This window comes from Gavia stellata, chromosome 3, assembly GCF_030936135.1.
Source record: "Gavia stellata isolate bGavSte3 chromosome 3, bGavSte3.hap2, whole genome shotgun sequence".
In the NCBI taxonomy this organism is placed as follows: Eukaryota; Metazoa; Chordata; class Aves; order Gaviiformes; family Gaviidae; genus Gavia; species Gavia stellata.
The window spans coordinates 68,766,846-68,791,620 of record NC_082596.1 but is presented as its reverse complement, the minus strand read 5'-3'; the positions used below and the strand labels follow the sequence as shown (position 1 = coordinate 68,791,620).

The 24,775-nt window shown below is 38.5% G+C and overlaps 1 protein-coding gene across 1 annotated transcript in view; it reads left to right on the top strand.

The window, feature by feature from the left end:
• Nucleotides 1-24,775, top strand: part of GABBR2 (gamma-aminobutyric acid type B receptor subunit 2) — a 506,706-nt gene that overhangs the window by 212,267 nt on the left and 269,664 nt on the right. The window contains exon 4 of the mRNA XM_059815457.1: nucleotides 21,228-21,329. Within this exon, the coding sequence (XP_059671440.1) occupies nucleotides 21,228-21,329 (102 nt within the window). The remainder of the gene's footprint in view (nucleotides 1-21,227; nucleotides 21,330-24,775) is intronic.

Below are 24,775 nucleotides of genomic sequence, written 5' to 3'. Positions count from 1 at the left end.
GATTCCAAGTGCGATCCTGAGAACATGTCTGCAATAAAAAGTAAAAGTTCTTACCTGTCTCCAAGACAGAAAGGACATTCAGAAAGGATTTTTTTTATTAAGGCTGAGATTCTGTCAACCTCCGTTACATGGTTTTGATGCAGAACTTTCTGATTAAAGCATTATGCCCTCTATTTTGCAGGAGTTCAGACTGAATGATTGATACATTTCCTTTTGGCATTAAAATCTTGATATTTTTCTTTAAAAAGCCTGTTACACACCAGTCAATCTTAATACAGTATTGTGTAGTATAATGTAAAAATCTTTCCCTGAGCTTTTATTGCTGAGCATGACATCATATGGTATGGAATATCCCTCTGGTCAGTTTGGGTCAACTGTCCCAGCTGTGCCTCCTCCAACATCTTACCTATCCCCAGCCTACTGACTTTTAGAGGGAGGTGGGAGAGAGACAGCATTGGCACTGTGCAAGCACTGTTTAGCAATAGCTAAAACACTGGTGGGTTGTCATGGCTGTTTTAGCCACAAATGCAAAGCTCAGCACCACACAGGCTGCAGTGAAGAAAGTTGACTTCATAACTTCATTCCAGCCAGACCCAGTACATCACGTTACTGCATTGTGCTCAGGTTCCAGCCAGTGAAATGGAGGTCATCAGTGTTTTTCCCCTGTAGATCTTAAACAGTTAAAAAGAACTTGATAGTTTTGTTATCTACGGGTATTTAGTCTCATTTTGTCAACATAGACACTGAGGTGCAAATAAATGAAGAGTATCTTTTGGAGTGGGAGTTAGAGTGGATGTCAGTAAGAAGTTCAAAATATGAAAGCTTGATTACATCTCTAGCATGAAATCATTGTTCCATAGTCAAACCGCAGATATTTTCTTGGTTTGCTAAAGAAAAATGCTACAGAATCTAATTAATATATGTATAAATATGAACTGTGTTCAGTTTTGGGCCCCTCACTCCAAGAAGGACATTGAGGTGCTGGAGCGCATCCAGAGAAGGGCGACAAAGCTGGTGAAGGGTCTGGAGCACAAGTCTTATGAGGAGCGGCTGAGAGAGCTGGCGTAGTTTAGCCTGGAGAAAAGAGACTCAGGCGAGACCCTATTGCTCTCTACAACTACCTGAAAGGGGGTTGCAGAGAGGTGGGTGCTGGTCTCTTCCCCCACGCATCAAGTGATAGGACAAGATTAAATGGCCTCAAGTTGTGCCAGGGGAGGTTTAGACTGGATATTAGTAGAAATTTCTTCACTGAAAGGGTTGTCAGGCGTTGGAACAGGCTGCCCAGGGAGGTGGTGGAGTCACCATCCCTGGAGGTATTTAAAAGACGTGTGGATGGGGTGCTTGGGGACATGGTTTAGTGGTGGACTTGGCAGTGTTAGGTTTACGGTTGGACTTGATGATCTTAAAGGTCTTTTCCAACCTAAACAATTCTAGGATTCTATGATAATCCTGTTGTTTCCCATGTATTCATGCTCAAGAACACCAGAAGGCTGGGAAATTTACTATATTCTTTGTCACTGTCCTAATGGCTAGCAATACACATTAAAAAATGTGGTTTATTTCATCTTTAACTTCCAGTCACTGTATTTTATGTATTTTTGCCTGCTAGATTAAAGAGATTGGAGTTAGAAAATCTCCTTAAGTAGGTAATTTATCATGTACAGGCTGTATCATCATGATTCAGTTCTGTGTTAATCCATCTTAGATCTCATTTACTCTTTTACTGTACAGCCTATTTTCAAATTGCAAATCAATCTTATGGTTTTCCTCTAGATTTTGAGATTTTTTCTTGGCATTGCTTTAGTGGAAAAGTTGGATAGAATTGGCTATTTCTAGTCTTGGGAGAGGAGGGTATAAGGACTCTAGGTAATTTAAGCATATGTCTTTTTTATAAGCATATGTCTTGAAATGTATGTCTTTTTGCAGGTGGGCACAGATTGCCTTCAATCCATACTCCAATCCAGATAGGTGCTGGCAAACTCTGAATTGTGCCCAGCTAGCTGTCAATAGGGCTAAGGATCCCATACAGCAGTGGTCTCCAAATGGGGGGATCTGCACCCCAGGGTGTATGCAAGACAAGCTGTTGGGGTGCAGGAAGAAAATAGTTGAACTTCTATTTATACTTATTTTTATCTAAAAAAATAAAGAATAAATTAAGCTTTACTAATATTTAATATACAGATAGACACTCGTGCATTTAGTCAGTCACTCCATATGTCAGGTGGTCATGTAGGGTTCATGAGGTGCCCTGATGGAAGAGTGGGTACTCCACAACGTGCAGGGGTTGACAGTGGCATCCTCACTCATTCCTTCACTTTCAGCGTATTGCGATGTATTACAATTTACATGTGCCCAGCTGAGTGGATTTATGGATTATATTGTCTAGTTTTTACTAAACAACAAAATGGACAAGTGGCTTAAAAAGATTCCTGCAAAGAAACCGCAGATTGAAGATAATACTGATAAGGCCAGCGCAAGTAAACAAGAAGAAAATGGCAAAGCTGACACTTCTTCTACTAGTATGAGCTCTTCATCACCACATTATGGGCAAAAACAATGACAAGCTAGCCAGATCTGACAAGAAAACATCCAAAAAAAAGCAAAATTATCAAGAAGTCTATTTGAAATATGGATTTATAGCTACTCTTGCTAATGATGAACCTCACCCTAAGCGTATACTGTGCCTTGAGACATTAGTTATTGATAGGATATGAAGCCATCACAATTAGAAAGATATTTAAAAATTAAGCATCCAGAACATGAAGACAAACCCCTACAATTTTTTCAGTGATGTTTAAAGTCACGTGATACTGAGTCCAGTACTTCACATAACTAAACATAATGATAAATGTTTAAAAGCATCTTCTGAGGTTTCTTGCTTAATAGCAAAAGACAAAAAGCTACATACCATTGGGGAACGCCTGTTCTTCCTGCTGTGGTAAAAATGGCTGAAATAATGCATGGAAAAAAATATGGTGACAAACTGAAGTCCATTCCTTTGTCAGCAAATAGTGTTGGAAGATTCAGAGAAGAGTTGAAGAGTTGCTGAAGATTTGAAGAAACAGATACTAGAACAAATCACGCAGTGTTGGAGGTTTGATGCAGCTGGGTGAAAGTACAGATATTTCTAATATGTCTCAGCTTATGGTATTTTTGGGGGATTCTGCTTCAATAATGAAACAGATAAAGAAGTACTTTTTCATGAGCAACTAAAGGAAAAATGTACTGCAGAAGATACATTCTCAACAGTAAATGACTTCTTTAATAAGAGTAATGTTTTATGGAAAAATTGTGTAAGCATAACCACTAATGGAACAGCTGGAATAAAAAATGTGTTCCAGGGTAAGGTTACAGAGCTAGCATCACACGTGAAATTCCTTTGCTGTGTCAGTCATAGGCAAGCTCTTGCAGCAAAGAAGCTGGATCCAAAAGTGCATGAAGAGCTGCAGGGTGCTATTGATGTGGTTAATTTTATTTTAAAAAAGGACCTTTAAATGATTGAATATTTACAATACTCTGTAATGAGATAGGGAGTGACCACAAAAATCTTTTGTACCCCACAGAGTTTCACTAGTTTTCTTATGGTGAAGTGATTAAAAAAGTTGTCAAACTTGAAGATGTTACACATTTTTCTTTTACAAAAAGATAAGTGTTCCAAACTTGATGCCCTTTTCTGTGACGACAAGAAGCTGTCCATAGCAGATATTTAAAAAAAAAATAAACACACTTAATGTGTCCCTTCAACATGAAGGTGACACTTTAACAATGAGTGAGAAAGTCACTGCTTTTCAGAGGAAACTGGTGCTATGGAGAGAGCATTTTGGAAACAGATGTTTGGAAATATTTTGATCATTACATCATATTGTTGTCAAAATTGATGCAAGCCCGTAACCTAATAAAAACTTTCCTATTTGTACACTTAGAAAACACGGAAACTGAATTTCCTAGCCTGTTTAAAAATCTTTACAAGAGTTTTGGTGGGTTTTGAACCCAGTTGTTAAATATATAAAAATGCCATACCTTTTGATTAGTTTGCAAGAACAACTGATTACCATCAGGGAAGATGGGAACTTACTAGGCATAATTCAACAAAATCCTTTGCGAAATTGATGGATGGGACTTAAAAATTAATATCATGGTTTAGTAAGTGTAGCCAGCCCTGTACATCATGTACGTCCTCCATTTACATCTACATATCTTTGCAGCTTTTCAGCTAGCAGCCATTAAAACCAAGTATTGACATAAACTGGACTTAGAACCAGACCTTCAAATTGCTGTATCACTAAGTGTTAAACCAAGAGTTTAAAAAATAAAGAAGGATATTCAATCACATTGCTTTAGTGAGAGCAAAAAGGGGCTTTTTATACCTCTAATAAATAAAATAATTTAAAAAATATTATTTAATCTTTATCTGATCCTTTTTAATTTCTGTTTTTTGTTTATGATTTATAATAAGCATAATATATTAGTACAGTAACAAGAACATGTATATAATTTATAAATAAATAAATATACATACATTGGGGATGCATGCTCAACAATTTTTTACTGATAGGTGTGCATAATCAAAAGAGTTTGGAGACCACTGCCATAGAACCAGAGAATGTTAGATTAGTTCCCTGCTGCATCTCATTGTGGTTACATAGGTTGAAGTTCCTGCTGGTTGCCTAAAAGAATGGGCAGAGCACATTCATACCTGTCTGAAAAATACCTTGGAAATGCCCACAGTATACCAGAAAGTCTAGCACAACACCTTTTGTCGGTCTTATATAATGAGATTATTCCCACCTCTTTACACTATTAATAAATCCAAGAAAATCCATTAACGCTTTTGTCAGAGCCCTAACATGAGAAACTACATTTATGTGTCATGAATTTTACAGAGTTTCACATTAAGGGCTCCACCCTTTACAAGATCCAAGTACCCCTTGAGTCCAGCATAGCTTCTTTGGGTGAAGTTGCTCTGCTTCTGGATATCATTGTTTTCACTAGGATAAACAGCCTTAGTAGAAAGCCCCATTCAATTCCTGTAGGTTCTTTTCACATCACGACTCTGTATGAAGACACCTACATGTCATTTCCCTTTGTAACGCTGAAAGTTTATCTATTAAACTCTATTACACAGAATCACAGGATCACAGAATCACTAAGGTTGGAAAAGACCTGTAAGATCATCAAGTCCAACCATCAAACAACACCACCATGCCCATTAAACCATGTCCCACAACGCCTCGTCCACACATTCCTTGAACACCTCCAGTGATGGTGACTCCACCACCTCCCTGGGCAGCCTGTTCCAGTGTTTCACCACTCTCTCAGTAAAGGCATTTTTCCTAATATCCAGCCTGAACCTCCCCTGGCGCAAGTTGAGGCCATTTCCTCTTGTCCTGTCACTAGTCACTTGGGAGAAGAGACTGACAGCCACCTCTCTGCAACCCCCTTTCAGGTAATTGTAGAGAGCGATGAGGTCTCCCCTCAGCCTCCTCTTCTCCAGGCTAAACAACCCCAGTTCCCTCAGCCGCTCCTCAGAAGACTTGTGCTCCAGACCCCTCACCAGCTTTGTCGCCCTTCTCTGGACACGCTCCAGCACCTCAATGTCCTTCTTGTAGTGAGGGGCCCAAAACTGAACACAGGATTCGAGGTGTGGCCTCACCAGTGCCGAGTACAGGGGCACGATCACTTCCCTACTCCTGCTGGCCACACTGTTTCTGATACAGGCCAGTATGCTGTTGGCCTTCTTGGCCACCTGGGCACACTGCTGGCTCATATTCATCTGGCTGTTGACCAAGACCCCCAGGTCCTTTTCTGCAGGGCAGCTTTCCAGCCACTCATCCCCAAGCCTGTAGCGTTGCATGGGGTTGTTGTGACGCAAGTGCAGGACCCGGCACTTGGCCTTGTTGAACCTCATACGGTTGGCCTCGGCCCATCGATCCAGCCTGTCCAGATCCCTCTGCAGAGCCTTCCGACCCTCAAGCAGATCAACACTCCCACCCAACTTGGTGTCATCTGCAAACTTGCTGAGGAAACACTCAATCCCCTCACCCAGATCATCGATAAAGATATTAAACAAGACCGGCCCCAAAACTGAGCCCTGGGGGACTCCGCTTATGACCGGCCAACAACTGGATTTTTCTCCATTCATCACAACTCTCTGGGCTCGGCCATCCAGCCAGTTTTTTACCCAGCGAAGAGTGCACCTGTCTAATCCACGAGTCGCCAGCTTTTCCAGGAGAATACTGTGGGAGACAGTGATGAAGGCTTTACTAAAGACCAGGTAGACAACATCCACAGCCTTTCCCTCATCCACTAGGTGGGTCACCTGGTCATAGAAGGAGATCAGGTTGGTCAAGCAGTTTGGAGAAACGGTTGGAAACAAGAGATGCACTGCATTATTATTCTCACTTTCTTCATTTCTCTTCTCCTTTAGCACCATACTTAGAAAGATTACATCATATGGTTACCTAGGGAATTGGGGCAGGGAGAGGGGGGAGAGGAAGAGGGAAGGATTGCCCTCCTCCTTTCTCTATTACACCATTTTAGACCCAAATGTCAGTAATAACTTTTGTGTTCCCCTTAATTTGATGTGCTCATATAATGTGGAGGAAAATCTGATTCCATGTCAATGGATTGATATTTAAAACATTTATTCACACAAATTAGTGATGAATGGTCAGTAGAAATGGTGAAATGTCTCCTCTAGAGATACCATGGTGGTTTCTTAAAAGCTCTCATACCACCTACACTTCTGGCATCTTGGAGTGCCCCTAGTTTTATGGAAACAAGATTCTCCAGATATATTTCACCAAAATCTCAGCACTGAAATTAATACAGAGATGAAACTTTAAAGAATTATTCAGATTGCATGAGAAACAATTCTAAATTGAAATATGCCTGCACAGCCTTAACAGAAGTGTTCTGTTAAAAAAAAGAACCTCATCTAAACAAAATGAATGCCTTTCTCCTGACTCCCAATGTAGTACAGCTTCTTCTTGCCAGAATAGGGTTCACTTATATGGGCTACTGGGATTATTCCCTGTGCTTCTAGGTCTCTTTCTTGTTTAAAGGTGGGAGATTAATGTTACTTTTTTTTAAAAAAAAAGCTAAACAGTGTTATCTTTCGGACCAGTTAAAAACATGTAACAAATGGCATAGAATGTATTTAAAACTAATAAATAGATAGAAGTTATTTTTAAGGGGATTGTTTAATTCTGGTGAAGTCAAATGCATGACCCTTGATGACATCACATGTATTCTCTCCTCCCTGAGAGAGCTAAAATGAAGCATTGCTTATGCAGGTACAGAACATTTTTTCATGCCATATTGTTGTTAGTTCTTGTGGGGATACAGAACGGTAAACTCTCATTCCAGGCATTCTGTGAATTCCAGGCACAATCCGTAATGTTAAAATGAAAAGGGCAGCAACAGTAAAAAGTATTAGCACACATGGTCAAGGAGATGATTGCCAGTCCGTAACAAACAGACATAATTTTCACCACCTGAAGTTGCCAACAAGTTTTGCAAAGACACAGAATGAAACTGCTTCCTTAATTTGCAGCGTAAAACTCTTCAAGTAATTCTCAGGTAACCTAGAAGATTTTGTCTTCTGGTTTCCATACTGAATTAGGGACTTAATCTCAGACAGTACTGATAAACCGCTTATACTTTTGTATCGTTTTCCAGTCATGATAAAATTGGCTTTACTTTCTTAAACCAAATAGCTTGTATTAATGTGACCCTGAAGAGTTCCTCTGTGGGAAAAGAGAATGTGAAGCCAGTGAAAAAGATGCCAGCATGATATTATTAACTACATTGCTGTAAGAAAGAGTGCAACCAAAGTAAGGCTGCTTAGGACAATATTCTAAGACATAGCATAATGCCTATTCAGAATCCCATTCAGAATAGCATAAAATAACGTGCAGAATTTACCTATAAAGGACTTGATATAAGATATACCAAGAATTATTTTGATTTTAAAAGCTTCAGGAAGAGATATTAGAAGGAAGAAATTTCAGAACATAGATGTCTGCCAAAGGAGAAGAGAAAGAGCAATTAACAAAGGCATTCAAGAGTTCAAAAAGATATGTACAAGAGCCAGGGGAACATGTCTTTTCTAGAAGGACTTTTCACAGGTAACTGGAGTAGAGCTTCAGCTGACAACTGAAATCTCAGTGGAGGAAGTATGTGACTCAAACTGCGACGCTCAAGTACAGTAAATTATCGCTACCATATGGCATCCTTCTGAGGATTGTGAAGTAAATAAAGTGTGAAATAACAGTCATACACCATTGCGAGAAATGTTGCTGCAAGGTTTACTTCATTATTAAAAAAAAAGTTAATATAGTTTTGGTATTTTCTTCAAATGCGGAGGAACAAGGGGTAATCCCCAAACTCTGAGATAACGTTTTATCATCTAGTAGTCCTAGAAAATAAGATGAAAATGCTCTAATAGAGCCACTACTTTATCTTGGTTTACCTTACTTTAACTTAGATTAAAAGGTGAATGTAATTTAAAGTTAGCATAGCATATTATTATAACTGGATTATTTTAACTAGCATGGGTTAACTGATCAGTTAACAAGCTTGTTTATATAAATTCCTGCTTTCCAAAAGGAATGTGATTTTGTGGCTTCTGCACTTTTTTAAGTTGCTTGTTTTTTTTAACAGAAGTGGTTACTCTCCGACGCCTTCCGCAGAGAACAGTCGTGTCTCTCATGATGAATTTGGGAGAATCAGCAATGTAATAGATGATAGTGCCATTATTAGTTCCTAGGGGGAAGGAGAGTGGGAGAGAAAGGGAGATTAGAAGCAAAAATGGTAGTTTAGTCTGTAACTTGCTTCTCCCTGGTGACAGCAACCACTGTAGCTCACCTTATGCCGGAGACTGCCATCTAAACATCAACTGTTTTTTCTGTTGCAGACTTTTACCAACTTTCTCACTCACTCCTTTAAGCAGCCTTGAACTTCAACTTGCCACTACCTATAAGGGGCAGGAGGACAACTTCTTGGGCTTCCCTGAAAAGCACAATTTGATTTTGTATCAAGTGCATGGCACCTTTTCAAAATACATTTAAGTAGTTGAGTTGATATTGTAAGCCTGGTTGTCTTTTATTAGTCTTGAGTTTGCCAGCTTTATTTTTCATTTTACCCGTTTTCATGAGGCAATGGATGGCATTGTCATGCTAACTAAATGTTAGATATCATTAATTTTGCACGTGATCCAATTCCACTTTGCGTGCCTTTCTGATGTTTTCCAGGATTGCTTCTCCTCTTTTGGGTTTGGAAACAGAACAGTAACATCAAGACATTTCTTCAGGAAGCATTCACAGATAGGTAGGCTCGAGGGAGGTTTCCTACAACGATTAGTAGTTGGCAGATTAATAGTAGGGCAGAATCTGACCACTGCTGTCCTTATCTGGTAGCAGCAGTAGTCAAACGTGGGTTGCCACTGTTCAGCTCCTACATAGCTGCTGCTTCCTTCTATGGGGATAGCTTTCACAGAAATCAGTGCTTCAGTGTTCTTAAGGTTGTTGTCTTTTCCTCAAAGAAGTGATTAACAACTCCTTATTGAACAAGTCAACAAACTCTTGATTTTAATTGGCAGGTGAGATGGAGGAAAAATTGTGTTGAATTTACTCCTAATTTATTTAAAACCTTAATTGGTTTTGTTGGGTGCACTGATGGTCCAAAAAAGAAAAGGGAAGGACGTAGATTGTATTGGTTACTGTTACTTTAGCCAGATCATCATGGTATCTGGATCTTCAGCTCTTGGTTAGGGCAAATCTTCTGTTGAAGTATGCTTTAAGCCTATATGAAGGGCATAGACCCTAATACTTTTGTTTTCTGGACTTTTTTTTTCCTGGGTGCTTGCTCTGGCATAAAAAAATCTTGCATATGAATATACGGCTTTAAGAAACAGAAGTCTGGAGCTGTTGAAAGTGGTTGAACATCTGTTGTCCTATTCTGTTTCTTTATTAAAAATAATTTTTGGTTGTGTATTATCTTGCTGCATATTCTGGTGCTGTCCTGAACAGGAGTTTCATCTTTAGCCAGTAGAATCTGTTTGGTGACTGTCAGAATACTAAGGGTGACCTGGTAAGCAGCTCCAACTTCTTAACAAGTCCATGTTTTTATCTAAGACCCATCTTCAAGGAAGTACAGTAGTCTTAAGTGGAACAGCATATTCCATCATGTGTATGGTTGTTTGGTAGAGTCAAATCATCAAGCACGCATTCTTAAAGCAGTGTTCTGCCTCAAAATTGTCTGTTATGCAACTGATGAAAATACTTTTTAGGGGATTTATTTTTCATACAGTTAAAGGCTGGACCAACTGCATCATACAAAAGTTTTAATTGTAGCATTAAGTTGTCAATACAGGATGTCTTCAGTTATTCATGATTTCATAATGCCTCAGTTCCTCCAGTGCAGGTGAGTGAGTACAAACTCTTGATGCCAATAATTACAGCCAGATTCACACTCCTGCTTTGGAAGGTCTGAGCTGCTGCTGATTTGCTGGGTTCCACAAACAGAGAGGATGTAAAAGGAAATTGTGCTTCAGAAATTTTTGTATAATTATTTTGGTTTTCTGCGTTATAAAAACGAATAAAGCATAGATGGTATCTGTCACAGAAAGCTGATGCTGAAACATTTTGATAGAATGATTAGATCAGTAGTGCTTGCATGTGCAGAAGGTGGGCATTTGGGTTTGTAAATCAGTTGTTTCCTCAGATAATAAGCCTAGTGATCATAGGAATAATATCAGAGAGCATCTGAGTATATAGGATAAGTTAATCAGTATGTTATGCTTCTTACTTTAAAAACTCCAAAAGTTTTTTCAATTATTTTGGAAAATTAAATATTAGTATGAAATTTCAATACATAACACTGTAAGAAATGCATTACTACTTTAGTGTCATGTATCTTCAGTTTAGTTTCTTCTAACTTTAGTTTCCAAATGGATTAAAACTACAGTCATCAGTACAGTGCACTACAGGATTTCAGTCTTAAAAAGACAGAAAAGGCATAATTCAATAGACAAGTGCAAGTGAAAAAAGTTCTTTGAATGTAAATGATACATGGTGGAGAAAAAGAAGAAACTTTATTTTTTTAAATCTCCTGATTACTTGTCTCTGCTCAGTAATATCACTCCAGTTAGCATCTAACTTAGTTCTCTAATGTAGCAGAACCTATTTGGGTGAGAAGAGATAGAAGGTAACTTCTGCATTTTTTCCAATGGGAAGGAGCATGGGGCTGAAGCATGGTTCATATGGTAAATTTTTCATGTCTATTTATATTAGCACTACCATTCATTTTAACATTATCATGTGACGATCTTATACCCCTGAAGTGGTGTCTGTTTTCACCTGGAAGAAAAAATATAGACATACGAAGTTTAAACCACAGGTTTTTTTTAAAAAAGTTCATCTAAACAAAACTGTTTGGAGCAGTGCATTGCCAAGTGGAAAGTAAGTTAATGAAACACTTTATTAAACTGTTCTCAAATTTTAAGCAAACCTGTCCCTCCACTCCTAAAAAGCCTAAAGCCCAAATATCCCAGTGTATTGCAATAAGGACAACTATTCCCATAGTTCAGGCACAGAACAAAATTAAATTTTAGCTTGATATTGCTGACCTTTCCACATTTAGGAAGTCTGAGGAATGTGGATTGCTATTTTGGAGGATTATTGAAATAGTAATAATTTCATATCATCTGTATTCTCACAGGTATGCCTTCTATAATCTCCCCTTCATCAAAATGTCATCCAATTTTTATATTAGGTAAATGTTTCTTTTTTTTTAGTTTCCCACTGAGGCTTGTATTCATAGTTTTTAGTCGATAACAACAAATACTCCTGGATAGAGAGGTTCTCATAAATGTTGACATAGTCTCCTGAGTCTGATGCAATTAAACCATTAATAAATAAATACAGCTTCAGTACAGCAACTGAGTGCATGGTAAAACTTCAAACTTGGCCCAGGTTTTCTGAAAGAAAAAATCCCAGATAGATAAAGACTTCCAAGCTTTTCACAAAACCCATGGTTTGTACAAAACCCCTCTACCAGCCAAGAAGTAGAAGAAGAACCTGTGTGTTCTCCCTCGGTGGTTGGGTAGTCAGATTGAGAAAGGATGCAGGGAAGTAGCCCACTCCTCTGACCTTGTCCTGAGAACATTTTATGAAGGTAAGGGATCTTTGGAGTTTCTAAGTTTCAGTAGATGCTACCAGTACTGGAACACCATTTTGAGACAGGGTTAGATTTTGAGACGTGGGATTCAGCTACAGTTCGGCTGTCTGTAACTGTCTGTATCTGAGAGTCATCTAAGCTCCATTTATAGTTAATGGAGAAAAGAGAGAGGCAATTCCAGGGTGCAATTCATCTCACCTGTTTTAGACATCTATTTATGGATGAGATGACTCATTCCTTAGAAATGTCCGTTTATCCTAACTTTGGCAATATCAGTGTAACACCTTTCCTAGTTAGTGTTGGAATAAGAAATATTATACCCATCATGGATGGAGAGACTGTAAATGTGTAAATGTTACTGTTGCTTTCATTCTGCTTCCTTTTGTAATTCTAAATCGTAGCTCTTTTGGCACTGATAACATTTTCTTAAACAATATTTAATTAACATTCATGTTACTTTGTTTGAATTATCCCTTTTAATGAATTATGCTCAGAATTGTTTTAGTAAATGGGCATTTTCTGAGTAATAAATGTGTTTGAAATGTGTGTGTATGTAAGAATTACTAATGACTACTATACGTTGTCCACCTGTAATAATGTAATTAGATGTTGAGTCCCTAATTTTGGTTCAGTGATCAAACAGTCTATTTGCTACATGAATACTACAGAAGTGTTTTTGAGGGTGGTGTAATAGTGTGTGCTTCAAAAGAAATTCATGATAGTTTTCTAAGCTGTGATTTATTCTTTTTTCTGTGATAGCACGAGACTTTCCATCATGTTCTGTTCTTATTTCCTAATCTAAACCAAATTCACCAATGCAAAGCAGATTTACTATGTAGCTTTTAAAAGATTTTTTATTTAAGTGTTTTTTTGTCTAAACACATACTCTAAAGCTTGTGAAATTTTATTTGTCAGAAGAAGATCCAGATATATTCTATATTTTGCATTCTATGTTCTAATTACACTCCACACATAACAATATGGAGCGCCTTTATTTGTCTACCTCTACATTCCCTCCAAGATAAAGTGTTAAGTATTTCAACATTCCTAGTTACTTGAATGCTTGCACCAACTTTCAGTAGTCCTATTACATTCACTTGCTTTAATAAACAAGCATTTCTAATTTCTTGCTTAATTACTTGTGCTTCTGGCATTGGTTTACAAATTACTAAATAATCTATTCTCAGTATGACCCCTATTGACTTTCATAATACCTGGCATGAAAATTACTGTTGTATAATATTACAAACTCCAGACCCTTTGCTTTTGTTCTGTTATTTCTAAGAGTCAAGTCTGATAAACTTGTAGAAGAGTGGTTGTCCTGTTTATCTGGAAGCCACCAGAACTACATTGCCTTCAGTTTTGTAGAGGGTATCTCAGACTGAAGGAACTGGAGGAATATTTTGTGTATATTTTCTTCTTCAGCTTTGTTCATCAGCACCTCTGAAATCTTCATGTGAACTGCTGTTATTTCTTACAGCATATATCATTAACTTTCAATCCTTGCCTACTATCTTTGGGATCCTTTCTGGCTTTGCAATGTACTATGCATTTTTTTCTATAAAGAATGTACCATGCCTTTTCCCTCCCTGCTGTGCTACTGAGTTGTGTGTTTACTTGTCTTAGCGTCCAGTCTTATTGAAGAGAGTTTGTTTCTTTGGACTGCTCAAAGTCCTGCTGAACCTGTTGTGCAGGTCCTTAGCATGCTTGTAGATTAAGTGGAACTTAATCTGTTCATACTTTGTCATAGTGCAGATCACTGTTTCTTTTTCCCAGCTAAATTTTTATTTCACTCTAATATGCTGGCATCTTCAAATACGTGATAGCAAGTGATCCGTGTCTTGATAAGATGGATTGATTTTATCTTTTTGTTGCAGAGAAATCACCTGCTAACTCGAACAGTTTGTAAGTCACCTTAAAAACCCCTAATAAACATACCCCCTACCACAAGAACCCTAAATTCCTATTAATTCCTTTTACCCACAAGTATTAGGTTTAACATGCTTACGTTTAGCTTCTGTGACCAAAAAACATGAGAAGGAAATTTTTCTACTTTAGAAAATTTTGGGGGAAATTAGAGCATTTTATATGTGACTTTATGAAGGTTTATGTTTAAATAGGTATGGTCTGTGTGGTAGTCATGCATACGCATAGGTTTTATGTGAAGTCATATTTACCATGTTGACATTCCAGGCAGAAAGGAGGAAAATTAGCATTTTTGAACTGGAAGATGTAGTTATATGTATAAAAAATAAAACAATACAATATCCTATTCCTGTTCTATTATTATTAGTATTATTATTATTACTCTACTCCAAAACACTCAGTCTAAAACACTCAGGCCCTTCTTGCAGGCAAGAATTATATTGATTGCATTTGTTTCCAGATTGGATCCATGTGCTAGAGTCCTACCTTAATGAAAAAAATCGTATTTTTCTTGAAAGCCTGTAGTGACATTTTTCCCAAGTAAAAGCCCAGTATTCCAGGGTTCTTTCTTCCCTTCCTCTCACCCTGAAAACCACACACAATATGTGATTTTTTTAAAAAAATCTTATTCCTATTGAACAAAAAAGAAAATCCAATGTGTCTCTGATTTTATTTCTCCTTTATACAATAAGATATATTTACTTTTTAAATTTTTCTGTAAGTGGGACTCTTTCCTAATACGTGAAATAATATTTTACTGTTTCCTTTTGGTTTATCTATGCTTTAATCTTTTGGTTTGTGTTGTGTCTTTGCTCAAAATAAGGTTCTACTTCCTCTTTCATTTTTGTAATCCCAAATGATGTGTGTATCAATGAAAGTATACCTCAATTTTCTCCTATCACTAAGGGCAACGACAAGTATCCATATTTAGTATTACACAGTTTCTCTTCTCCAGATACAGTATTTCTCAAAAGTAAGTTTCACTCAGTGCTTCTAAGCCTCTAAATGCAAGTAATGTGTTTGTTTCATTGGAATTAAAATAGGGATAATTATATTTGCTTGTAATGCTCATATATGGTGAGATCTCTCTATCTTTACCCGTCCCAGAAATCGTAATCTGTCCTTTTCAGTTATTGACGATTAATGTTTTGTCCATGCAATTAGGAAATATTTTTTTCTTATAATTCATGCATTTGGTTTGTACACATATGTTTATATCTTTGTACTGAAACTCCTACAGTACAACATTTTAAAGTACACAGTATAAATCTTGGCAGCAGGAAATCTTAGTAAAAAAATCTGACTGTATAATCCAACTGGTCTGACCAGTTCTCATTCATTAGGAGTCTCTTCTGAGTAACAACTAGTAGGATTAGACTGTCCTGAACAACAAGGATTTAGCTTGCAGTACTTACATGCAGTGAGCCAAAAGGTCATTGGAAATATCTGTTAAAAGCAAAATAGTATGATTAATCTAAAAATTATTAAATTTACTTTGTACCTGGCAGAGGTAGGATTAAATGGGCAAACTGTGCCTTTAAACATATAACCTGCAACCTAGTCTGAACCATCGATCGGTGGAGACCCCTGAATCCAAACTATCGTCATTAGATTGAAAATTCATCAGGGATATTGCCTTTCTTTACTATTTTCCTGGGAAAAAAGCAATAAAATTGGCTTGATAAAAATGAAATATTGTGGTCAAATGGATGCTAGCTATTTACTGTTGGTGGCAGGTGCTTACAGTAATAATCCTACTGAAGTAAGCAATATCTGTTCACCTAAAACAAAATCACTATGTATGCAACTTTTGTGTCCTTGTAAGGTAGGGGATCATTTATATATTGTATGCAGAGAATCATCATATGCAGATCATATAGGAAGTAAAAAACATGCCAACAACAGAAAGTCAGTGTCAGGGCCCTGAGAACACCAAAAGCCCTTTCTGACCCTGACGGGCCCACTGAGGCTTCCCGCCCCGCACCTGCCTACGACCCAGCACCCCGTTTCAGCTCAGCCCAGCGCCATCAGTCCCTGCCCCAGCGATGCTGTGGGAGTGCTGGTCTCTCTCTCTCCCTCACAGCTGTGCCTGGCATGGGCCCTGTTGGTTTGGACCCATTTCCTGGCTTGTCCTCAGACCTGTCTTGTTCATACAGCCATGCCCAGTGATCACGGGACTGTTTGACCCTGGTTATTCTCACCAGACCCAATCCTGTCCCTGACTCATGGATGGACTTCCCAGCTTTACCCTGGACTTGCCTTGTCGCTGTGAACTTGCCTGAGGTCTAGCCTCATGGCTGGAACTGGCTGTTTTCCCCAAGCCTGTCCGGCTCCCCTTGCTGGGGCACTGGCTGGTGAGGTCCCTGGTCCGAGGGCTGTGTTATTGCACTCGTATCACCCTTCTTTAGGGACCAGCCATCCCATGCCGCTCCCCAACATTCGCTTCCTTTCCTTAAACCTAAATCCATCTTTCCTGATACAGGCAACAAGAGTGTTGTAATTTGGTCCTGTCTAGACTCATTGTTTTTTTACAGCCCATTTAGTCATTCTGTCTACTCTCTCAATTTGCTGGAGATTAAAGAAATTAATTTCTTCCTTGGCAATGCAAGTTCTTGGCTCCTCAAAACCCCTGTATTTCTTCCTTCACCGGTGCAGGGTCAGGGACTTGATTGTTTGCCTCTCAAACATCACTGAATTTGATACAACAGCTATGAGGTGGGCGAGTATTGCTGCCATCCACTTCATAGGAAAAAGATACAGCCAGACTTGGTAGCAAACTTTAAAATCTTATTTAGGTCATATGAACTGTATCACAGAGCAGTTCTGGCGGAATGCAGAGTAAAAGACAGTTCTCTTGTGCCCTGTCCATTGCCTCAAGCACAAGGGCCATCTTTTTCTTCCTGCAAATGTGTCCCTTACACATGATATAAACCCTTAATTTTTTGCAGCTTGCTGCTGGGTAAACATATTTGCACCCCAGTAATTTTTGAAGTTGTCCGCACATAAATCTATTAAACATGTAGTATGATGAAGTACTGATTTCATCCAGCTTTGTACGCAGAGCAGTGTAAAAGCACTCATTTTTTTCTGAGTGAAGGACTAGGGTCTCTAAGCAGTGGTTTGTGAAACCTTCCAGATTTATTGGTGATCAGGTCTGGTAAACCCTGTTTTGGGAAAATGAAATGTTGGTGTCTTTGAAGTGCATAAAATTTATATAAACAGACATAGAGCTACAACCGTCATTAAATTGTTAACAAGGGACTAAAACCACATGGAATTATACTACTTCTGTATTGCAAGTCAGTGCAAGATTTACCTAGGAACTGCAGATCCCCAGCAGGGCTTAATGCAGTTTTGTTACAGCTTTCCACAGCAGTTTCTTCCAGTTGAAATTATCCTATTCTACACAATAAAGAAGCAGAAGCACAGTATTTTACAATTTTCTTTACTCAGAATTGGTGGAATGAAACAATTACTTCTGAGCTCTAAAACTGCTGGTACTGCTGGTGATATGCTTTCCAGGACAGCAAGCATCTGCTAAAACAAAACATGCAGCATTTTGTATTCTGAGTTTCACAAATTTAATCCAAAATTGCAATATTTGCTACAGGAACTGGCAGCTCTAGAACTGGAGGTGAGGCTTTGTGAATTCTGACGCTGGACCCAAATCCAAATGAGAAGATTCTGTAGTTAAATTATTTGAAAGAAGTGAAGAACTTCTGTAGGAAGAAAAACACAAGTTTCAATTCTGTAAGATACTTAGAAAGAAAGAAAAGAACCTGAGGATGGTGACAAAAAAGTATGGAAATAGGAAACAAAGACTGGAAAATGTAGTGGAAATATCCCCAGACCAGGAACAAGATGAGATTTGTCATGACATTGAAAGGGAAAAAAACCCATTGTCTTCTAGAAAAACAATGTAAACCTTGTAAATTCTTATAAAGCTCCTAATACCTTCTTGTGATAATGGGAAAGAAACACCTTTCTTTTGGCAAAATCTCCGCAACAGATGCATCTGAAAAGCATCCAATATTTGATTGCGGCAGTGAAGAGAAAATGTTTACAACTTCTCTGGCACCGAATCTAATAAGGTGTGTCTTTTGGGAGGTTAATCAGTAGTTCAATGAAAAGCCTAAGAGCTCTGAAAGTCCCAGAGCAGTGGACTTCTAGCAGATGAGGCAGGGGGGTGTCAAAGAAATTTCTCAGTGGCTGAATTTAAATAAGCATTGCTCAGAAAAAAAAATAATATGCAATTGATTATGTCAATTGCAAAGTTCATGAATAAGTTCTGAAGGGATCACAGCACATCAGTAGACAGTCTCAAGTCTAATCTAATGTCAGCCTTGTGCCCTCCACTGAAGCCTATCTGTAAGTGTTAGTCTATTTTAATAATATTTAATGTGTATTATTTATCATTTTTCTCCTATTAATAATGGTCTAATTGGACTAAACTCTGTTTAGTGGATCAGCTGTTTTCTACTCAGGTCGGCTGAGTAATGTTAATCTAGCCTCTCTGAGATTAACGGAATTACTAGAAATGGCTCCAGAAAAAGCTCAAGAAAAACAAACCTGCAACTAAAAAATTTCTTGTTGTACAGAAGAAGGTAGGACAGTATGGGGTAGAAGCATATGACAAGTTATATGCCTTTGGAAAGTACAGTTCTGTTAGCTAAGGAAAATTTTACTTTTTCTAAGTAACTTATGATAGTTTTAGTGAACTTTTATACTAGGTAGAAGGAATTGGCCATTAGCTAACCTATGATCAAGAGAGGTCTAATTTCTTTTGTTATCACTGATGGTTTGATTCAGAAAAGCAATTTTTCTTTGTATCAAGAAAGACCTGTATTGTACGGAGCAGTTAATGGTGTTGCTGGAGCTAAAATATCAATCATTCATTTTACTAGTATACTAGCAGAAAAAGGAGTCACTAATCAAATCTGATCATTTTTTGTCAGTGAATACATTTTCACAGAATGCACTTAAAAACTGGTTATATCACAAAAGGATGAAGGACATAACTCAAATCTTGGTGGACTGACCATTCTGACTGTTGCTTCTGTAAAATAAAATAATTTTTATTTAAAAAATTACTTATATGTCCACTTGTTTTAATCATTGTAAAAGGTTATAATGTAAAAATATGTCATAGTAGTTTTAAAGCATGGCTAAAAGGGATATGATGAAGCAGAGGCCATAAAAGAAGCAATTAAGGCAGCCAGTGTAGTAATGATCTTCAGCAAATACTTCATTGGTCAACAAAGAAACTTGGCAAAACCAATGTAAAGCGAACAGCAAAAAGATGGACTGCTGTCTGAGGGTCAATTAATGCAAATACTACATTGCAGAAGCCAGATTATGCTTCTTTGTCATGAAGAAATTTGCAAAAGCACGAAGATAGTTTTAACATTCCTCTTTTTTACCAAAAATCTGTGTTGCTATCTAAGAGTTAAGCAGCATAATGAAAAAAATAAATTAGTTGCATGGTAAACATAAAAGCATAAAATACACCCAGCAGAACTACTAACATGCGTAGATTGGGACGATACTCACAAACATATATTAAAGAAAGGCTGAAGATTACTGAAGAGAAGAGTTTCTCTCGAAAGCAAAGCTGCCAGCAGAATTCAGAAGTCTCACCTGCAACCTTTCACGTCTCAGTGCATCCCCTTGCTTTTACTGTATACTTAGGCATGAGTGTGACAGACTTTCAGCCCAGGAAATTTAGCAATAGCTGGGTCTTATTTTTGCATGGATAAAATATCTTCTCTTTGTATAAACTTTATGGTTATTTCAATTCAAATGAAGAAGTTCCTACTCCTGAAGGACAGATTCACAGAATCACTAAGGTTGGAAAAGACCTGTAAGATCATCAAGTCCAACCAAGACAGATACCACTTCCTCTTCTTTACTTGACCATGTCACTGTATATCAAATATTTTCAGATTGTTTTGAATGGACTGTTCATCTGTCTCAAAGGAGGTCAAGGAAAAGGGGAGTTAGGAGGGAGATTTAAAATGCATAGTTCCAGCGACCCATAGAGAGGGTCCTTGGAAAGTATCGACATATGATTTATATATACACTTCTACATTTTCCTGTTCAACATCACATGTATTTCTCTTCCATGTATTGTATTTTCTCTGTTTGCATTTGAGATACCTGTTTTACACTGTGACTTGCTTCTCCTATATCTGATATAACAAACAAATAAAAAAGACAATCAGTGCAATGAATGTGATCATAATTTTATTAAATTAAATTTGGAGTGCCGCTCTCTTCATTTCGGTCTGTAACCACGTTATCTCCAGCTAAAATTATTTTTGCTCATCTATTAGGAATAGTAATGTGAAACTGTTTTTCCAGTCATGTGGCTGGAGGAAAACCAGCAGTGATTAAGACAGAAAACCTTGAAGCAGTTATATGGAAAAACCCCCTTAATCTGTAAACCAGATTTTTTGTGTGTTATCTGGCTTCTTTGTGCTCCTAGGCAGCTCAAAGAGGACAGAGTCTTGCCACTCTAAAAAAACAGGTGAGAAAATTTGTTGATAGAAGGTTGCTTGTGTCACCTTTGAACAAACCATATCACTCACTGTCCCATGCAGAGAGATGCATTCTCTAAGAAAGGGGGAGGGCACGGAGGAGTTCATTAAACTTTACCACTCCCTAACCGACGTAAGCTAAACTCTGCTGATTCATGCTAGGACCAGCTGGCGGTGGTTTCAAATCAGCCCTCAGCACTGAGAATATAGAAGAGTCTCCTTGATAAGTCTTTTCCTTTTATATAGTCTCATACATGACTTTAGCTACAAAGAAAGCTTTTGGTCTTAACAGCACTGGAAATAAACAAGAATTGTCCATCCCCATGATGCAAAGTGGGAGCCCACTGTGAACTTTTTGTCACACGTAGTAAAGCACTTTACGTACTGCACATGTTGATAGTAGATTGCGGTGGTAAAAGAATAGTGTCTTGATCAGATTTTAGGCAAAGTGGAAGAAAAAACCCATGGGTGCATATATTATCGTCAAGATCATTGCTTGTCATTACAGTGATAAATATAGTCCATCTGCTTCCTCCTCACTTCGTCTCAGTTCACTAGTTTGCCTTTTTCTCAACTTCTGACAGGTGAGGAATGATCTGACTGGCGTCCTGTACGGTGAAGACATCGAAATTTCAGATACTGAGAGTTTCTCCAATGATCCTTGTACAAGTGTAAAGAAGCTTAAGGTATGTGCTGTTGTTTGAGGAATAAAGAGAAAGTGATGATTATGTCATGACATTTGATTTAATTTTTTTTCCTATGAAGAAGGCTAATAAAAGAAAATTTGCATAAGAATGATATACTACTACATTTTGTTGCATAGTAAGGTTAACAAATGGCATTTTGAGGGCCTGGTCCTGCTTAAGTCAATGAATGTCCATGCATATAGTAAATATTTTTATAGTTCCTGTTAAGGACACAAAGTAAAGCAAGTTGTTGCTGGCTTAATGTTTGTACCTAAAGCACCAGTCTTAGTGATGTACGTGTGAAAGCTCTTGAGGTTTGGAACCAGAACCCTTTTAAGGTAAATTACCATGTAACAAAAGCATTGACCGTCTTTCTATTAGTTTCATTACACATTTTAGATTGAATTATTTGCTTATAATCATCTGCATTGTTTCGTATGAATCACAGGAAAAAAAAGGAAAAATAAATTTGATAGCACAATAATTTACCATCCTTCTCTTATTATAATGATCTATTAGGTTCCTGGCATCTCATAAAATTAAAACGATATTTTAGCATTACTATGCAGTGCAACCAACAATAAACTAGACATAGGAGATATGAATCTTAAACTGCATATGAACATGAAAAAATGATTGAACAGCAAAGGCAAGCACTTTTAAAAGGTGAAGATGAAATCATTGCTGGCATCAAACATGTATGACAGACAATCAAAGCCACAATCCTGCAAATACTTCAATATGTGTAAAACAGGTTTAAAAAAACCCCTAATAAACTGAATGGTATTAAAAAACTAAAATTAAAGCAAATATCAACCTATATAAGACTAAGACACTACTGAAGCTAACTGGAAAAGGTCAGAAGCATGGTAAACTAAGTGCTTTATTATTCCCACATTCTAGAGATGCAAGCCTGAATGTTAAAAGTATAAATAGGTAAAGATTATGTTTATAGGAAGCCATTTGTGTCTGTCCAGTCTAAGCCAGTTTGCATTTCCTATCTGGGGTTGAAAAAACTCCAGTATGTGTTATCAGTAAAGTCCACATTTTTGACAAGGTCTTTAACCCCTGGCACCAGAAAACTAACAATTCTGAAGGCAGAGCTATTTAAACATGATGTAATAACAAGAAAAAATGCATATAAGCATGTATATTTAGGATGAAGGTTAGAAGAAGCAATGAGATTCTAGCTTTCCTGTATGTCAGCAACATGCTGTTTGTTTTATAGGGAAGACCAGAAGGCTCTATCAAACAATATATTAAAGTTATCTCTTGATTTCTTCTTCAAAACAAATTATTACAACAATAAATAAGCAATTATCTAGGCAATTGCTTATTCTTGACAGGAATATAGGGTTACTTGTCCTTAGGTACATGTCAGGCACAACTTAGCTATCCAATTCTGAAAATGTTCATTCCTTTCTTCAAGATGTAAACCTAATATAGGTAAACTCATATCTGCCTCCTGTACTTGTGATTAAAATAGACATAAAATAACTTTCCTTTTCATAAACACAGTTTAAATCAGAGAAAGGGTTGTTGGAGGAAATGTATTTGTACATCAACTTCAGTGTTTAAAAATTCTAAGTATGCACAGGCAAATTGTATGAGAAATAACATTTCTACTTCCAACTTTCTTGTATCTTGCTGTATTGGGTTTGCGTGGCAGTGCTTTGGTAGCAGGGGGGGCTACAGGGGTGGCTTCTGTGAGAAGCTGCTAGAAGCTTCCCCTATGTCTGATAGAGCCAATGCCAGCCGACTCCAAGACGGATCTGCCACTGGCTAAGGCTGAGCTAATCGGCAACAGTGGTAGCGCCTCTGTGATAACATATTTAAGAAGGGGGGAAAAAAAACCAGGAAGCGGCAGCCGGAGAAGAGAGGAGTGAGAATATGTGAGAGAAACAACTCTGCAGACACCAAGGTCAGTGAAGAAGGAGGTGGAGGAGGTGCTCCAGGCGCCGGAGCAGAGATTCCCCTGCAGCCCCTGGTGAAGACCATGGTGAGGCAGGCTGTCCTCCTGCAGCTCAGGGAGGTCCACAGTGGAGCAGATATCCACCTGCAGCCCGTGGAGGACCCCACGCTGGAGCAGGTGGATGCCTGAAGGAGGCTGTGATCCTGTGGGAAGCCCATGCTGGAGCAGGCTCCTGGCAGGACCTGTGGAGCCGTGGAGAGAGGAGCCCACGCTGGAGCAGGTTTGCTGGCAGGACTTGCGATCCCGCGGGGGACCCACGCTGGAGCAGTCTGTTCCTGAAGGACTGCACCCCGTGGAACGGACCCATGCTGGAGCAGTTCCTGAAGAACTGCAGCCCTTGGGAAGAACCCACGTTGGAGAAGTTCATGGAGAACTGTCTCCTGTGGGAGGGACCCCACGCTGGAGCAGGGGAAGAGTGTGAGGAGGAAGGAGCGGCAGAAACAACGTGTGATGAACTGACCGCAACCCCCATTCCCCGTCCCCCTGTGCCATTCGGGGGGAGAGGTAGAAAATCGGGAGTGAAGTTGAGCCCGGGAAGAAGGGAGGGGTGGGGGGAAGGTGTTGTTTTTTTAAGATTTGGTTTTACTTCTCATTATCCTACTCTGATTTTGATTGGTAATAAATTAAACTAATTTCCCCAAGTCAAGTCTGTTTTGCCCATGATGGTAATTGGTGAGTGATCTCCCTATGTCCTTATCTCGACCTTTGAGCCTTTTCCTCATATTTTCTCTCTCCTGTCCAGCTGAGGAAGGGGAGTGAGTGAGCAGCTGTGTGGTGATTAGTCCGGCTGGGCTTAAACCACGACACTTGCACATAGGACAAAAAATTGCAATATATGAATACCAATTCAATGAAACCGTTTCCGTCTGATTTCCCAAGCACAATAGGTGTTTTGGATAGTGACTGAACATGATCTCTCATTCTAACAGTCAAGTTAATTAAATTTTAAAATTTTGAGCCAGGAACATGTTTGGATGCGGCCTCAATCTACGTGAGTGACATACACACCATCACAGACATCAGCAAGTTTTGCCAACATGTTATGATGGTGGGAGCTGACATCCTCTAGTTCACCTTCACCATCAGTGATTCCACAGCTAACATTAGAGGCTCATATATTGTTCTTCAAATGGACATCCAGGCGTTTAGAAGGCAGAACATGTGGACACCTCTGTTGACAACGTTACCCAGCTTTGAGTAGATTTATTGATAACCTCTTGACTGTCAGATACATGGTAGAGAATATGACAGAGTATCTGAGCTGTTCAATTTAGATATTTCCTGAAGAGCCTGCCAAGACACTGACTTTTCCTGGCAGATGAGATATTGTAGCAATTCTTCTCTGGAAAGCTGTGTAATACAACATTGTGGTGTTATTCATTAGAAATGAGACAGATTAAAATCTGATCACAGAAGGGAAGCTCTGCAGGCTGAAAAAAAATAGCTGCCTATTCCACCATAATGTGCATCACTC